Here is a 16,288-nt window from a genome sequence, read left to right on the forward strand (position 1 = left end):
CTCAGGCCGTCTCCTCGTCAATCTCAATACTCATTGAACTTGCCAACAACACCGCTATCGACATCGCAAAGAAAGAAACGCCTTCACCCGACCAATGTACTGGGCCACCGGAAGTGCTCGTATCCTGGCAGTCGAGCCCTCGCTGTTAAAGCGTGGTTCAGATGGCGACGATGAGGAGCTGGAATTAGTCCTCCCTGTGATAGCCTCTGGTCAGGACAAAAGCAGCGACATTGATAGTAATTCTCAGAGCGGCATTCAGTCTCACATTGTCAAGGGCACAGGAAGTGGAATTGTTGATATGGCAAGGAGCGAACAGGGTTCGCTCTGGGCAACTATTACACGTGAATCGATTCAACTCTGGGTGCATCGGGTACGATCATCGACACGCGCCTTTCATGATATCCGATGTGTTTCCGTCGCTATATCGTTGCAGTCCTAACAGCTACTGTCTTTGCATGCTTAGCCTGTTGGCGTTATTTCCAAGGTCGTTAGGACACCAAAGTCATTACTAGACCACGGTGCAAACCAGCGTGTGCTATGGAAGCCGGACTCGACGATGCTGGTCGTCGTGGTATGTAGTAATTGTATGGATGCTTTGATCGACTGCCCACTGGCACTTGTCGAACCATGAACTAACAGACCAAAATGCGTCATCGATATTTGTAGACCGAGCAGAGTTTCCTGCACCTGTACAAGGTTGTGCCTCAGGGTAATGATGGCGCCAGCTACCAGCTAACAAACAGCAAAAGCTATGCGTTAGGGCCAGGCGAAGGCGTTGGTTTTCCAGATCTCACTATCAAGTTCAAAATGACCATCAAAATGGACGCCGGCGTATCATGGTAAAGTGACCATTACCGGATAATTATCCGCTCCAATATGTGTGAAACTTCGTGAAACAAATGCCTGACTTGCTTCATTGCTTCTGGACCTGATTAGCCTTATCGGTCTTGACTCGGACATTGTTGTAGCGACCGTCAATCCACCAGCAGTACAACTTATTCCATGGTTGGGCAAAGTTCATGTAAAGACCTGTTTGATTCGACACATGAACTTTTTGCTCGACAGGACGGTCAAGATTGTTGCGATGAGTCGCTTCCCAAAGTCAACAACGCAAACATGGTGCATGTCCGATGGAAAGGCCTACATCGTGTATTATACCCCAAGCGTTTCTGACACTGAATCTACGAACCCGGTAAAGTGCGGTTCTATCGCGACTCATGCTTGTGCTGGTACACACGTATTAGACATGACTAACATTATCATTCATTGCCGTCCCGCGTGTGTAGGTGTCATCTAATGGCGACAGCTGGTATGGATTTTGCTTTCACGGTAACCCAGAAGGATTCGATAAGCAAGACGCGGGCGTTGTTGCTGCTAGCAATCCTGAATACAGTCTGCTTGCCATTGGAACTCGGGGGTATGTCCGAGAAGGCCCATTATTTGATCATAGACAATATGTTCATTTTACTCACCCATTGGACTTTCTATCCAATAGAGGCGATGTCCGTATCTTCAAATCAGGAGAACATGCAGGACAATGGGTTTTCTCGCACAAGCTGGCCTTGAAAGAATCACAAGGATACTCCAACAGCACTCCAGATAAGATCATTTCCTTGGCATGGAATTCGGATGGAACGGCGTTGGCTGTTGGTCAGGAATCACGCTGCCCTTCGATATGGAGTGTATATGGCCGACGACTATTTCCATCCGCCTCGCACGATATACCGAGCTTGTAAGTCGCAGGGTTCGGTCGACACAGAAGGACATCGGCATGGTCGCGGCAATTGATTTAACAAGGAGTCGCCACTCACTCATAGAAAAAATGCCACTGAAGACCCGTATCTTCAAGGAACCAGGACACTGGTAATAGAGTGCTTCCATTGTGATACATCCACCATTTCGTCTGATGATTATCGTCGCAGGCCTAACATGTCGCCCGTTTTGTCGCACTGTCTTTTCTAGTTTTGGAGCGCAGGAAATATGGATCTCATAGTATTAGGTGCAGATGACTCGAGCTGTATGTGAAACGCGCTTTTTGTTCTCGCGCAATGGATGCTTGGTCGGTTGGCTGTATTAACGCTGGAGTACGATATTGCCCATGAATATAGCCACCTTTTATGCTATTCCTTGCGCCAAAGCGCTGCCCTCTGTTCAGAACCATCTCGTAAGGTCTTGTCTGTCAGGAGGGACTTCTGGAGACACTTTTTAGGTATACGATTCTTTTTAACAAGCCCTCTTTTTTTATATATGAGTATAGAGCTCTGCGCCTCAGTGTCTGCTGCATTTGAACGATCGTCTATTGGTGTACACTGAAGGCCATCGTCAAGATGTCTCGTCGACAATCAACCCTGACACTTTCGTCTGGAACAATGTTATGGTATGCTGATGACAGTATGACTATTCGATAACGTAGGACTGAATGAGAACGCGATACCTGACTTTGCTTCTGTTGATCTTTTAGGTACCGGCAGTCTACCTGAGCGACAATTGGCCTATTAGAGTAAGTTGCAGGGACATGCTGAAACTCTGTCCGTAGCACGAGCTTGCGAACTCACAAATGTGGGCGCTTTCCTATTTGCGATCTAGTACTCGTGCCTTAGCCAAGATGGACATTATCTTGCAATTGCTGGGCGACGAGGTTTGGCGCACTACAACCTTCATTCATGTCGCTGGAGACTCTTCGGTAACTGGCAGCAGGAGCAGTCGTTCCGATGTCAAGGCGGCCTTGCATGGTTCAAGAATATTTTGATTGCCGGATGCGAGACAGTTGAGGACCAACGATTTGAAGTATAGTTTTTTATTATTAGAAACAGTGACGCCTACGACTGACAGATTATTTGTGCATGCTGATTAACTTCAACAAATTGTACTTCTCGGAAATAGCTGCGATTGTATCAACGCGAAAACAATCTGGACAACAACGACGTTGTCTTCACGGAGCAATTTGAGTCACGCATCGCCCATATCTCTGTTTGGAGGTCATCCCTTTTGGTCTACACATCCAATAATACCCTGTACTGCTACTCTCTTGGAAGTGGTAAGCGATACCTCTCTGCACAGGACTATACGTGTTCTATTCTCTAACCTGTCTGTATACTTATTAAACTACTGTACTTTGTTTTCGTCTTAGCCAAACGTGTTGATCTACAGTTGGTCTGGAAGACTTCGCTCCAGGATATCGTCGAGTCGCCGACCCTTTTGAAATCTGTGTCCATCTTGACTGCGGAGGGATCAGACGGAAGTGATGCAACCCACATTACTCTGCTTGTTGACGGAAAGATCTATTTCCTCCGCCCTGAGTTCTTGGTAAATAGTGCTCCCTTTTCAAGCTTTAGCATCTTTGTTTGGCCTGGCTTCTAACAATCGCGCAACTCCTGCCTGTGCTTCGTAGCCGGATGGGAACGTGAGGTTGTCGTTTAGACAAATTACAGACAAGGTTGAGTACTACTGGATTACGCGGTCTGCTCATGATGCCAATGACTTTTCTTTATGGGCATTTAATGGCACAACACTAAGGGTAAGAATTTGAATGCTAAAGACATCGGGACAGTGGCCGCTTTTCTAACTGTGGAGACCCATTAATTATTTTTTTTTTATGGCGTAGATGTGGTGGAATGTATTTGGACCTGGAGGCAGCGAGAGAAGTTTAGCGACGTTTGCCAAGCACAGTTTTTTGGAAATGGACATTGAATTCTATCCGCTAGGTGAGTCGATGGTTAACAATTATGTGCAAGATCGGCATATGTACGCGACTTGACGCTTGTGGATATATATCCATGTTATGTAATCATCTATGCGATTTAGCCATATTACCGGAACGAGGCATCGTGTTGGGTCTGGAACCAGAAATTGCTATCCACAAACCCAAATCGCTTGCCATTTTCAAGATGGCTACCAAGGTATGCGGACCTGCTTTGGCATTTTCCTTCGCTATTTCATACTCTGTTATGCAGCCTACTAACTATTACTGTAAACATTTTCTTCTGCATCTCTAATTGGATGTAGACCCATCTCTTCTTGCAGACGATTTTGCGACATGTACTGACTCACAACGTAGACGGCGAGTGGGAGGCATATGAATTTGCAAAGCATTACCAGGATCTAGGATATTTTGGACATGCATTGGAAATCCTCCTGCACAACGTTCTGGAGGACGAAGCAGAATCTGGCATCGGTTTTGAAGAAGGTACTTTTTGACACCTGGACCTTTGTTTCGTCAAGGACATGAACTGTTTTTGCCATACACCCTTTGCTCCTGGCTTACGATTGTGCTTGATAATTCTCATAGGCGCCGTTCTTCCAAGGGTCGTCAGCTTTTTGCAGCAGTTTCCTCATTATCTTGACGTCATTGTGTCCTGTGCACGCAAGACCGAAGTTGCCCTTTGGGAATACCTGTTTTCCATTGTTGGAGCCCCCAAGGACCTCTTTGAGGTATAGCAATGATACTGGCTCAACATGCTGTTAGCGACAACAATCGGTTTATGTAAAGACACGGATTTGATACTAAATGTTGTACCTCAATTGCTTCGATGGTTAGCAATGCTTGGCAGCGAATCAGCTCAAGACAGCGACGTCTTATCTCCTCATTCTGCATACTCTTGAGCCCCTTCAGACAACGAGTCAGGACACTGTGCGACTCTTGGAGAAGACCCTGCAAGCCCAAGACTTTGAGCTCTGCAAGGAACTGGTGCGCTTCTTGAACTCCATTGATTGTAAGTTGAAGCAGAGGGTGACGCTTTCTTGTCAGATGCTTTTTTGTTTTCTTTTTTTTAATGCTTTTCGTTTCCTTAAGCTACTGGAGCTACACTTCAGCAGGCACTCTCGATGGTGTCGGTGGCTACTTCTTGAGCAAGTTAAAGGTAAGATGAGCTGCAAGGAAATATCGTGAGACTTAAGATGTTGAGCTTTCCCTCCCTTTCCGTTTCTGTTCTTCTAATGATGAGTATTGTGTAAAAGGTTTGATGGGCTCCAGGCGTCCTTTCTTGTTGTTCTTCCTCTGAGACGGCTCTCATTCTCTGCGCATCTTGCTTTTGAAAGTGTAGCGAAGGATGTCTTCTCCTTGTCTCCTTGCGTATTTTCTTTTCGCGCTCTATATCTTGTTTCAGTTGTTGGTTTCTTTATTCATGGTTCTGTTTCAACTATGCCAGCGCGTTGCCTCTTCCACTGGCCTGTGTCTTGACTACCATTGCACACCGGTCCTGATAAAGAGGCATAGATTGAAATGGCGATTTATTCAAAGGGTCGATATGTCTATGATTGAGAGCTTTTCGACTAAAGGCCGATCGCCACAGTTCCTGTTGCCTTGAGTGCGGACTGTTGGAAAAGAGCCTGGATGAAAGAGATTACTGATCCTGGGCTGTAGAGAGTGACCAAAGAAAATGAGGAGATGAGAATGGGATTGTGTCTTTGATACTACATGAGTACAGAGCAAGTAGTGAAGGGCAGTGAGAACCAGTATGTCTCTGAGAAGGAGCAACGAATTGACGTGGGAGCCTAACAGGAGAACAACTTTTGATAAAATCTGAAGAAGAACCGACGCGGAAAATAGTATTTGCTCAATGGGATGAGTCCCATTGGATGTATGGTATTATGCATCATCAGCTAATATCGTTTTGTTTTCTGATATTTTTGGTTCTTGCTCTAGAATCAGAACGCGGCAAGAATGCGTGCAAGAACGCGTGCATTAAGGAACACTCAATAAAGAGATGCATTGTTGCATGCATCCCTTCCTTTCTCGTTTGTATTTATCCTCAGATGACTGGACGCAGTAGTGCAACATGAAGCGCGTTTACATGCAGCAACGGATGCACAGGATAGGAATGTGGCTGTGGCGCTGCAAGTGACGATACTTGCATGTCTGCTGAGTGGAACAAGGAGTTGCACACGTCCTTATAACCCCTGTCTGTGCATTCCACTATTCCACGAAGGAAGAAAGAGATAAATTATAGACCCACCACAAGTCTGGTCGGGGTATATGACCGAGCGGCCCTAAGTCTGGACTCTCTGCAACAAGATATCGACGTTCGAAATTCGTTGACGCAGCATACCAGCATCCTTTTGCCGGTGGCCTATACACACAGCAATATTCGTCGGAGGGGATGATAGCTAAATATTGCCTTTTATGGTTATATTCGTGGGAGATGGTTTGAAGAAGCAAATGAGAAAGCGTCATTTCATTTGGCGTTAAGGTCTGCCTACTATCACCAATACCATCACTAAGACCACTTATTACCAAAAGCATCTAGAACCATCAATTATGAGAAGTATAAAAGCATAGGGAACCGATCCCATGCCCGCCGTCGATGTTGCTGTTCTTCTCTTCTTCCTTCTCTTCTCTTCTTCCTTCTCTTCTCTTCTTCCTTCTCTTCTCTTCTTCCTTCTCTTCTCTTTCCGTCTTCCTATCCCACCCCACTCCCTCCTTAATATTGCCTTTCCTTCCTTCTTCCTTCCCTCCCTCCCTCTCCTATCGCCTCTCCTGCGTACGCCATGGGTACAGACAGCGATCGAAACGATCCCACAGTGACTGCAACGTCGACAGTACTGTCGTCCTTAAAGCGTAAACCTGCAAGATCACTCACACCCAGCACACTTACCCACCAGCCGTCCTTTGCCACCGAGAATGGTACTGACCACAGCAAATCCACAGCTTCGGCCAACGACAATAGCGATCGTAACAACAATAAAAACAACAACAGCAACACTGCCGCAGTGAACAGCACGCAGCCTACCGCCCATGCCATCGCCAACGAGAGGAACAATATCAACGTCGGCAGCCTTCCTCAACCATCTCGATCAACAAAACTGACGCTCTTCACTAGCCTGACGAAGCAGACACCCGAGGATGTCGAACTCGCACGACTGACCAAGGCCAATACTAAGGCTAACAGCCTTATCGGGAGAAGAGCAACCGGCGCGCCATTGAATCAAACAGTAGTAACAGTAAAGAGTGCAAGAACAGTGGCGGATGTAGAAACATCCAAAAAGATCAACTCTGAACATCCAGGGCCGTTTTCGTTCTCCCCGCATCCGCCATCGCAGTCGCCGCCTTTGAGTCCTTCGTTGGGATCACAGGGCATCTCCGCCAGCCCTCTGTACATGGCTGATAATGAACTGGAGCGCGAGGTAGATAATGAAGACAGAGATGAAAAAGACGAAGATGATAGTTTGGACTCGCAACCGTCATCTGCATCCTCTACGGGTTCACCCTCTCTGTCACCTCAGGTATGTATACTATACTTAATAAGCTATGCGCCGAGAATGTTGTTCCTTTGTTTGCCACCAATTTCTATATTTAGAGTCTGCGCTGTGTTACCTCCTGTATGAACAATGTACAGTACCTAACTAACGTATGCCCTTTTCGAAATAGTTTTCTACGCTCGAGTATGAGGAGCGTCGAAGAAAGAGGAGGCGGGTTGTCCCTGGCCAGACCAAGCGAGTTACTCCGCAGCCATCTGTAGTAATTATGTCAGCCACAAAAGATGCAACAGCTCTTGAAGATCAAGAACAGGAACAAGGACAAGGACATGCGACATCGTTGGCACCGCTTTGCCACCAAAATCAAGCTTCCCATGAAACAGGCTGCCATCCCCCCTTGTTCCTGTCTCCATCCTCGTCTTTGTTCTCATCCTCACCCCAAGATTCGAGTCAGCTTGGCTGTTCGCAATCCTCTGTCGTGGAATTGCGTCTGGCGACGATGACCAGATCCATAAAGACTGTTCGATTTGACGAAAGCAGGAACACGGTGTTTGACTACAGGCGAGAATCCACAACTAGACTGTCCTTCACTGGTGACGATCCGACGGACTACGATGGCGATGACGATGGCGATGACGATGGCGATGATGGTGAAGAAGAGGAGAGAAGAAACGACCAATCGTTTGATCTTAAGCAGATTTATCCGTCCGAGGACTCATCGATGCTGTTGACTTTGTCGCCATGGTGGGCTTGGACTTCTGTGGTTGCATCGGGGACGTCGAGTCAGCCGACCATCGTTGATATCGAGGCTGCCGCTACGGAACATCGTCAAGTATACAATACTGAGGGTTTTCTTGCGAAAGCAAGTGAGGCTAGCTCGTTGGATATCGGAGCAATATCGACGTCGATCATGACCACGACTGCGGAGAAGCAAGACGGCAGCGCGCAAGTTGAGCAGTCCAGTCAACAAGAGACCATCATGGACACCTCTCCAGCCCTCCGTGCAAGGATGTCGTTTCCGATAGTGTCTGCTGGACATTGCGCCACGACCACTAACTCTCCCGGCTCTCCTTTCTCTTCGCCGCCCGATACGTCTCGACCGTCGAGTCCAAGGAAGGTCCCGCTACTGAAACGCCAGTCGTCCCTGTCTGTAATGGATAGCGTTCGCTCAAGCAAGGTCTCTGAGACGAGGGTACTGAAGCCTGATCAAGACCATATTGCATCTATCACAACATCCATACCCACAATCACATCTGACTCTCGCAGAGGACTGCAGGAGGAAGATGTTATGATGAGCGAGGAGGAGCCGCGGCTAAATTCGCTTCTGCAGCAGATCGATCGAGTCCGGTTGATGAGTCCGCCCCGGAATGCTAATTTTTCAGTTTCTGTGGAGGGAAAACAAGTAGGAACAGGAGCTGGAGAAACCAGAGGAGCTGGAAGTCCTATGCGCCGACGTATTCGAGATCGCGACGCATATCGTGCTCATATGCCGTACAGAAGGCCAGTCCCATCCTCGGCATCGGCCTCGAGAGCGGACACCACGCCATTAATGTCGTTATCGTCTTCATCATCTTCATCTTCGACAACAAGGTTCATGCCTCCAAGGATGGTCCGTGCGAGTTCGACTGCCCTCGAACGTCCGAGGCCACCGCCGATGCTGCGCCGTGAGGCGTCAACGACAGCGCTCATGGACACGCTTTTGTAAAGACGTGGCTCTTTTCTAAGGGGTTTTATTTGCGCCATTGCTTCTGAAAGCGCCTTTTCCGTATCTCGCGATGAAATAAGGATGCATAGCGCAATGACAATTACAAAGATTCAAGGCGTGCAAATGCTACAATTCATAATTTTCATTGTCAATCCCTCATATGCTTCATTGTTGTTCTATCTGGTACACTCTTTTTTTATTGAAAAAGAAAGAAGGAAATCATTAAAGGGTTCATTAGAAGGGTCATTAAAAGAGTCATCAAGATGGCCTCCAGGTGTTCGCCGCCAAGAGGCCGTCCGTAAAGTGTGTGTTTTGGTGTTTTACTCTGTTGGTATGGTTCTGGTGTTGAGGATGAAGAGGGGAGGGGAGGGAGGGGGGGGGTATATGTGAATTAATTGATAAGAACACTATTATTATCTCCGGGTCAGTTTCTTGACCTTAGCCTGGAACCGACTCCATCCTTTTCCTATTTTCATAGAACGAACATTTTAAACAAAGTGTTAGAAAATACGCGTTTACGCCAGACATCTTACCAGCATCAGTGAGCAGTATAATATCAGGGTTCTCACCTTTCGTCTTGACGCTCTTAATCTCAAGGCCAGTCCGACCGCTCATGATCGACAGCGCACTCTCGCCATTCTCTCCCTTCAATCCCTCCAACTCCTCTAACTTCAAAGCGACCTCCTCAAGGGATTTGCGCTGCGTTACAATCTGTGCACTATAAGTAACCTGCTTCCGAATCTCCTCAAATTCCTTCCACAGGGCCGTCTGTCTTCTCTGGAACTCATCCGGGATCGAGCGTGCAATGAACACCAAGGCCGAGCACAGCTCCGACCAGGCCTTATCGACCCTGGGTCGGGACTCTGTCTCGAAAATCTCAACCTGGTCCTCGAATTCAATCACGGATAATCCCAGCCGATCGATCTGCATCCGACTGGCCGTCGTACGCACGGAACGCATTGAAGCTGCATCGTCGAATTCCCGATGGTTCGCCCGCCATTTGACCTGCTCACGCGCAAAGAGAATCACAGCCTTTGCAAAATCCTTAAACCATGATCTCGCAACCTCGATTTCCTTCTCCCAGACCGCACGCTTCTCGAGCGCTTGGAGTTGCAGTGACTTTGTCCGGATATCTGTCTCGAGTTGCTGGATCTTCCGGGCAAGGTTATCGACATACCACTCGAGTTCCATCTGCAACTGCTTCGAATGTGCCGTCGCGCCGCACAACGCCAGCTCGACTTTTTGCTTGCTCTGCTGGTAACCTTGCTTCTGATGCTGCACATATGCAAACTCCCGGTCCATTTCTACGATTAGCACGTCCAGTTCGTCGACAACTACTTGCTCATCTACATCAAATACCACCATGGACTCTTCGGCGTTATGCTGGGCAGCCTTCAACTGCTCCAGCTCATCTCCGGGCCAAGACTTGAACATTTGTCGGATTTGATCCTGCATCAACTGGACCTTCTGCCCAGATCTCGTTACCCACCGATCGTGTTCGTTCAATTCCTCAGTCAGTTTCCTCAGCCCATCCTGATACGCCAGCAACGCTTTGAACTCAATCAACAGTGGATCCAGCGCCCGACTCAACTCCCGACTCTTCTCCAGCCTCTGCTTCAGCGCCCTCTCCAACTCCACACGAATCCGCGGCTGTGATGATCCCGAATTTTGGTAAGCATCTGCAATCTTATCCGCCGGCCTCGGCATTTTCGTCACGACTCTTACCTCCTCCGTCAATTCTTCGAGCTCTGTACGAATCGCATCCAGCTTTTCGAGCGTAATCCGGTCGGCCTCCTTCTCCGCCTTGAGTTCAGTCGCCATCCTTAAGAACCCACTATCCATCGAATCGATCTTCCGGACGTGCTCGATCACAAGTCCAGCGTGATCCACCACCTGACGGGCGTACTCTAGGTGCAGGTCCAGTAGATTGTATTGATTCTTGAACTCGTACAACTCGACCTCTAGATGCAGCGGGATCTTCTTTTCGGCGGCGTTGTCGGGCGACTCGCCAGGAGCGGGGGTCGTTGCGAGCTCTGCCAGGGATCCGTAGATGGTCAGGGTCACATCGAAGGTCGTCTCTTTTTGTGTCGCCGTAGTGGCAGAGATTTGATGCATTTGCTGTTGAAGCTGTTCTGCCGCTTTTGTATTCAGATCTATTAGAGAAGATGAAAATATATTAGTTTAATATTGATAGCAAAATGTGATCCTCCTCTTCTCCCCTAATGAGGTTCTTATCGCAAAAGACTGTCGGCGTACATGAGGTATCACTGGAGTCGCCGCATTTTGTCAACAATTGCGTGAATTCCTCGACAATGCCTATGTAAAAGGATAAACAGGCCAATGAGATTAGCCCAATGTTCTAATATGCATAGAATATCGACACACAAACTCATTCGCTTACCTGTGCATCCTACAATCGACCCTTCCACTTCCGTTTTGGACGTTGCGAGCTGCTGCGACCACACCAGACGCTGCCCTAGAATCTCCAACTGGAAGCCCTCCTGACTATTCAGAGTATACAGTCTCTGAAGATGCACCTTCAGATTCTGCTGTAGCTGCTCCGCCTCATGGTACTGCTTCGCCCGAATCTGGTCCAAACTCTCGATGCCGCCTGACTGCTGAACCGACTGGTAGAGTGCAACCTTTAAGTTCGAGAGCTCCAACATCCGCTGCTTCTGGAACTCCTTCAGATTCGCAAGCGTCTGGTTATTGGCATCCTCGGCTTCGTGCAGTTCATCCTCACTCTTCTTCCAGTTCTCCTCACCGTCTGCAAGTCCGTCGATTGTCGCGATCCTGCGGTCCAGGATGCTCTTCTCGGTACCATCCAGATACTGCTGCAGAGTTCTGACGCGGTCCGTAAACTGATCCCATAGCAATTCCCATTGCTCCCCGATTTCCAATCCAGACTGAAGTCGAGCCTGCATCTGTTGAATATTGGTCTGGCGATCCCGGATCTCTTTCAGCATTGGGATGCAAGACGGGTCACGGGCGACGTATCGGTAAATAATGCCCTGCTCCAGAAGCACGATTTCGTTTGCCAGCTGGTTCGATCGCTCGATCAGCTCATTCAAGGTGCCCCTTTGATCTGGATCCGTGATCTCGAAAGCGGTAAATCGGGACTCGAGCGACTCCAATTCCGAGCCCAGGGTCTGGAATTTCCCTGCGACCCGTCGGCATTCTGTTATCGTGGTCACATCACGCTCTCGATCCGCTCGCAGAGCCTTGATATCGCTCAACAGCCGATGGACACTTGCAATCTTGGTCTGAATCAACGCCAAATCCTGTCTCGATCCAGGCGAGCTTGCTGAGGCTACCATCGCATCCGCTGCCTCTTGGTACTTTACATATCCCGCGCTCTCAAATTCATCGAACGACTGCCCGACACCCTCAACTAGATCCTCGTATTCCTCGAACGGAGTGGCATCTTTGGACACAAATCCCTTGAACGGAGCGTCGTTCCAAAGTTGCGCCCGGAACTCACGAAGGGCTGTCTGACATAGCCCTGTGAGTTCCAAGAACGCCTTCATCTGTTGATTCGCCTTGAGGATATCCTGCTTTTCATCAAAGGTCGCACGCAGATCCCGAACGAGATTCGAGAATGCCGCATGTCGGATCTGAATTGACTCCCAGACGACTGGCTGAACATCTTCTGCCTTGAATGTTGTTTCCAGCTGATCACGGCTTGCCTCCACTTGACGGACGGCAGCCTCGACTTCCTTGCCCGGCTGTGTAATCACCCAGCTGTTGACAGCGTTGAACGCGGATTCGAGATGCGATAGCGTAGCACGCATTGAGAATAGATAATCCAGCACACGCATCGCATAAACACAACGTCCCTGTTCCTTTGGTAACATCACCTCGATCCTCTTCAGGTCATCGGTGAATTCCTCCATCATGTCCTGTACAGCTTTCGTAGTATCCTCTGTCGTGGTGTCGTGTGTTTCTTCCATGCCCTTGATAACAGCCTGAGAATCCTCCTCCAGCTTCACCAGTTCATTCGCTCGGAATTCAGCCACTTTAGTCTGCTCCTCTTCCAACCTGACCTTGAGCTCGTCCATCTCGGACTGCAATTGCTCCAGGTTCTCATCCTGAGCCTGGTCCCGCGCCAGGAAGCCCTTAAGGCTGTCGCCGCCCTTCCAAACGTCCTCAGAAACAAAACTCGGCTCCTTAAGACTCGCCAGCCACTCAGCGCTCTTTAGCACCCATTCCTCCGACAGATCCAGTGTGCTCAAGAAAGCCCTCAACAGACGGTCGTTCGCAAAATCATGTTGAGCACTATCCAGATCCGAATGCAGTCGAGATAGACGCTGATCACAGATGTCTGTCGTGCTTTGCGTGAGGTGTTCCGGGGGAGTGTACGTATTCGAATCTAGTAGGGTCGACAAGATATCCGCATACTTCTTGAGCAGCACGCGGATCGAGAACAGGTTCGAGTCCTGATGATCTAAAAGCGAGAGTTGTGCTCGGTTCGTAAGTGTGTCCTGCGATCGCTTCTCCGCTGCTGCCCGGAGCTGATCCTCGAATCTTTGGATATCGGTGAGGATCCGATCGATCTCCTGCGAGCACTCGAGGATCCATTGCATCTCCTGGAGCGCATCTTTAGCTTTGGCGGTCTTTTGTCGAAGGGTGTTGATGCTGGCATCGATACTCCACCAGTTCCTGTCGACCTCCGCAACTTGTTCCGACGTTAATTCTGGCGATTCGAAATCCAAAAGTTCTTCGCGTGCAGAATGAAATTTAGGTACTAGTTCGTTCTCCCTCTTCAGGCGCCGCTCCTCGGCCTTCTCGATCGCCTGCTTGAATGGCTCCATGTCCTTTGTGCGGTCCAACGGCGCAGCTGTATCCGGTGTCATCGGGAAATCCTCCTCCTGTCGTGCAAGCCATGCCAGAAGCTCGGTGGTCTGCTGCATGTAAAGTTCCAGCTTCGAATCCAACTCCTCCCGCCGCCTTTGCAGTTCTTCCGGATCCATGGCCTCAGCCTCTATTCTCGGTAATCCAGGCTCACCCTCCTCATGAAATGAAAATTCGGGTAGGCTGAAACTTGCAGACGACAGCGTTCTCCGGTGAGGCCTCGCCTTTTGAAGCAGCTTGGCCTGCTCACGCTCGCGTTGTTCACGCCTCAACTGCCTCTGTCGACTCTTTTCTTCCTCCTCTTCCTTTCGTTTCCTGCGCGCCTCTTCTTCTTCCCTGGCCCGTTCTGCCGCGCGGATGGACCAGCCCTCGATTTCCATACGTCGAAGACGGATTCGCTCCAGCTCTTCCTGTTCTTCGCGCTTCTTGATTTCTTCTTCTTCCAGAACCCTCAGCAATTCTACCTGTTGGTCCTCTACAGCGACAGTCAGACGCTCTTCCTTGGCCTGAACTCGTTGTGCATGCAGTTCCTCTGCCTTGGCTGGATCCTGTTCCCGCTCCAACTTTGACATAATGAGGTAATATTCGGACACATAGGTCATAACCGATCGTTCGTCCGGTGTTTCCATGTCGATCAAGTCCTCTGGATCCAGAAGTCTCGGGACTGCCATCTTCTCAAATGCGGCATCGAATGCGGTCGTAAGGGTGCTCCGCCATTGATCGATGTTCTCGTGTGGCACCTGCAGGATGGAGTTATAGAAGTCTGGAAGGATATGAGGATCGTGTCGGTGGATTAATGCAGCAAAGGCAAGGCCTGTCTTCCAGGATCGGTGGAAATCCTGGATAGGCGGGATGATGTCTGAATAATCCTCGAGCTCATATCGCACCCAGCGCAGCAAGGCCTGTTTGGCGTCAACTTGGTGCTGCGAGGCACCCTTCTTTTTGAGCTTGATTCCTGCTATTATCGTTACGTTGCTACTCTCCTCGCTTTCCTAATACACGTTCGTATTTAAAAAAAAAAAAGCAGATTGTGTGGATCAGTTACTGGAGAGTCGTGGAGAAACTCCCCAAATGATTGCCTGTACCCAGGAGCGAAGGAAATTGCTCTCGAGATTGCAGATTCGAGCGAGAATAATAAACTAAAAAAAACCTCCCCTGACATATCCCCCTGGCGGTAAATGCCATGTTTCTATAAAGGAAGAAATCAAGAATATCAAGGGGCACACGAGTGACAATACTTACCATGTTGTTCATATCCTCGATCATAGACGGGTACAGCTCGCCCATGGTATTGGCAATCTGCTGGATCTGGAAACGATAAATTATGATCCAGATAAGACCAAGGGTCAACTTGACGTTTCCATCGACGATATCCTCGTTTCCGATTGAGCCCAAGGGCTCATTCGTCCGCTTTTCCAGGAACGAGAGTGCCTTTGAGACGTTGGCCATTTGATGAATGCGCATGTTGCCTCGCTCAGGCTTGAGGGGTTCCTTCGAGATGACCTCGAGGAGACCGATAAGTCGTTTTCCGTCGCGGAAGTCCCGTTCGATAGTGGACATAGGGCCGTAAATGGCTGTGGTGGCGAGTTGAACGTTGACCCATCGCATGAATGTCGTCTTTTGTGTGTCAGTTTGGGATGTGGCGGACTGGCGGACCATGTCATCGCCCGTGTCGAGATGCAGCTGGAGGTGGTTTGAGGCAGAAGAAGCGGAGGCGGCGGTGATGCTATGGGCAGGGTTGGCAATACTGCTGCTGGCCCCGACGGACTGGAGGCGCTTGTTCTTGAGTTGCCAGGCCATGATCGGTGCCCTTTTTATCCCCTAGGGTCGATGTAGCAATTGTCTCAATCCTCACGAATGTTGAATGGAGGTAGACGTGGAAAGAGGGCGGGGGACTGGTGTTGTTCAGTCTCTCGATGTGTGAGGTGATGCGATGTAAAAGTGATGTGAGGTAATGTAGGGTAGGGTAATGTAAGAGATAAAATGAATCTACTCGTTGAAAGAGGGACACGAGCAAGGAGTCGAGCCAAAGTGAAGGAAGTCGAGACGAGGCGAAACGAAAACAGTTTAGAAAAGTATTATTGAAAATGGAGGGCAAGGTACCATTTGTTGAGCAAGAGCAAAAAGAAAAGAGCACACGTTGTTCTGCTTCTTCGATGGTGTACTAACATGCATACGAAGAATCTAATTCAAGTGAGGATGGCCAAGCTAAGCATTCGGTGCTAGACTTGTCTACTTACAGGAGAGGCTGTGTCAAGGAAGCAATGAAACTGAACTAATAAGCCGAAGTATGTATTCTGGCAGAGTCTATACTCCATGCGTATGTCTGCATGCAAACGGCCTGTTAATGGTAATAAACGACAGTCGATTTGCATTTCCTCACATTGAATTGGTGCGCAACTACACACGGCGGAAAAGAAGCATCATCGCGCCAAAGTGTCAAGTAACTTCATAGAAGCGGAGCGGGAAGTAGTCAGAAAAGACAGTAAAGGCAGAACGGAATAAAGTGAATAGAAAACTTGGTCACGATGGATGGGT

General features: G+C 48.9%; 3 protein-coding genes across 3 annotated transcripts; 2 read left to right on the top strand and 1 right to left on the bottom strand.

Moving 5' to 3' along the window:
- Positions 1 to 94: 94 nt before the first annotated feature.
- On the top strand, positions 95 to 4,848 carry BC939DRAFT_501059 (RIC1-domain-containing protein; the record flags this gene model as incomplete). Its single annotated transcript, XM_051560115.1, has 21 exons — positions 95 to 370; positions 464 to 571; positions 667 to 839; positions 937 to 1,192; positions 1,287 to 1,417; positions 1,496 to 1,732; positions 1,818 to 1,863; positions 1,963 to 2,017; positions 2,109 to 2,164; positions 2,258 to 2,377; positions 2,462 to 2,500; positions 2,587 to 2,787; positions 2,884 to 3,037; positions 3,131 to 3,306; positions 3,392 to 3,517; positions 3,605 to 3,704; positions 3,805 to 3,899; positions 4,006 to 4,186; positions 4,289 to 4,431; positions 4,538 to 4,712; positions 4,793 to 4,848. The coding sequence occupies 21 exons, from the start codon at positions 95 to 97 to the stop codon at positions 4,846 to 4,848; spliced, it is 2,904 nt and encodes a 967-aa protein (XP_051414695.1).
- A 1,467-nt stretch (positions 4,849 to 6,315) lies between these two features.
- BC939DRAFT_444506 (uncharacterized protein) lies at positions 6,316 to 9,044 on the top strand. The gene is made up of 2 exons (XM_051554688.1): positions 6,316 to 7,221; positions 7,367 to 9,044. Exons 1-2 carry the CDS (start codon positions 6,487 to 6,489, stop codon positions 8,897 to 8,899), a joined length of 2,268 nt encoding a protein of 755 aa, XP_051414696.1. The 5' UTR covers positions 6,316 to 6,486; the 3' UTR covers positions 8,900 to 9,044.
- A 22-nt stretch (positions 9,045 to 9,066) lies between these two features.
- On the bottom strand, positions 9,067 to 15,882 carry BC939DRAFT_79767 (uncharacterized protein). Its single transcript, XM_051561906.1, has 4 exons — positions 14,993 to 15,882; positions 11,301 to 14,742; positions 11,156 to 11,215; positions 9,067 to 11,052 (listed from the first exon to the last, which is right to left on the bottom strand). Exons 1-4 carry the CDS (start codon positions 15,548 to 15,550, stop codon positions 9,338 to 9,340), a joined length of 5,775 nt encoding a protein of 1,924 aa, XP_051414697.1. The 5' UTR covers positions 15,551 to 15,882; the 3' UTR covers positions 9,067 to 9,337.
- Between the last annotated feature and the right edge of the window lie 406 nt (positions 15,883 to 16,288).

The sequence above is a fragment of the Gamsiella multidivaricata genome, assembly GCF_025024155.1.
Source record: "Gamsiella multidivaricata strain RSA 2152 chromosome Unknown BC939scaffold_16, whole genome shotgun sequence".
Classification (NCBI taxonomy): domain Eukaryota; kingdom Fungi; phylum Mortierellomycota; class Mortierellomycetes; order Mortierellales; family Mortierellaceae; genus Gamsiella; species Gamsiella multidivaricata.

What these genes read in the sequence shown, in the direction of transcription:
- BC939DRAFT_79767 (XM_051561906.1), bottom strand. Translation starts at nt 15,550, where the DNA reads ATGGCCTGGCAACTCAAGAACAAGCGCCTCCAGTCCGTCGGGGCCAGC. An exon ending in TCGAGGATATGAACAACATG is followed by an intron (nt 14,743 to 14,992) that starts GTAAGTATTGTC and finishes AACGTGTATTAG; the next exon opens with GAAAGCGAGGAGAGTAGCAA. An exon ending in CGACTCCAGTGATACCTCAT is followed by an intron (nt 11,053 to 11,155) that starts GTACGCCGACAG and finishes CTTCTCTAATAG; the next exon opens with ATCTGAATACAAAAGCGGCA.
- BC939DRAFT_444506 (XM_051554688.1), top strand. Translation starts at nt 6,487, where the DNA reads ATGGGTACAGACAGCGATCGAAACGATCCCACAGTGACTGCAACGTCG. An exon ending in CACCCTCTCTGTCACCTCAG is followed by an intron (nt 7,222 to 7,366) that starts GTATGTATACTA and finishes TTTTCGAAATAG; the next exon opens with TTTTCTACGCTCGAGTATGA.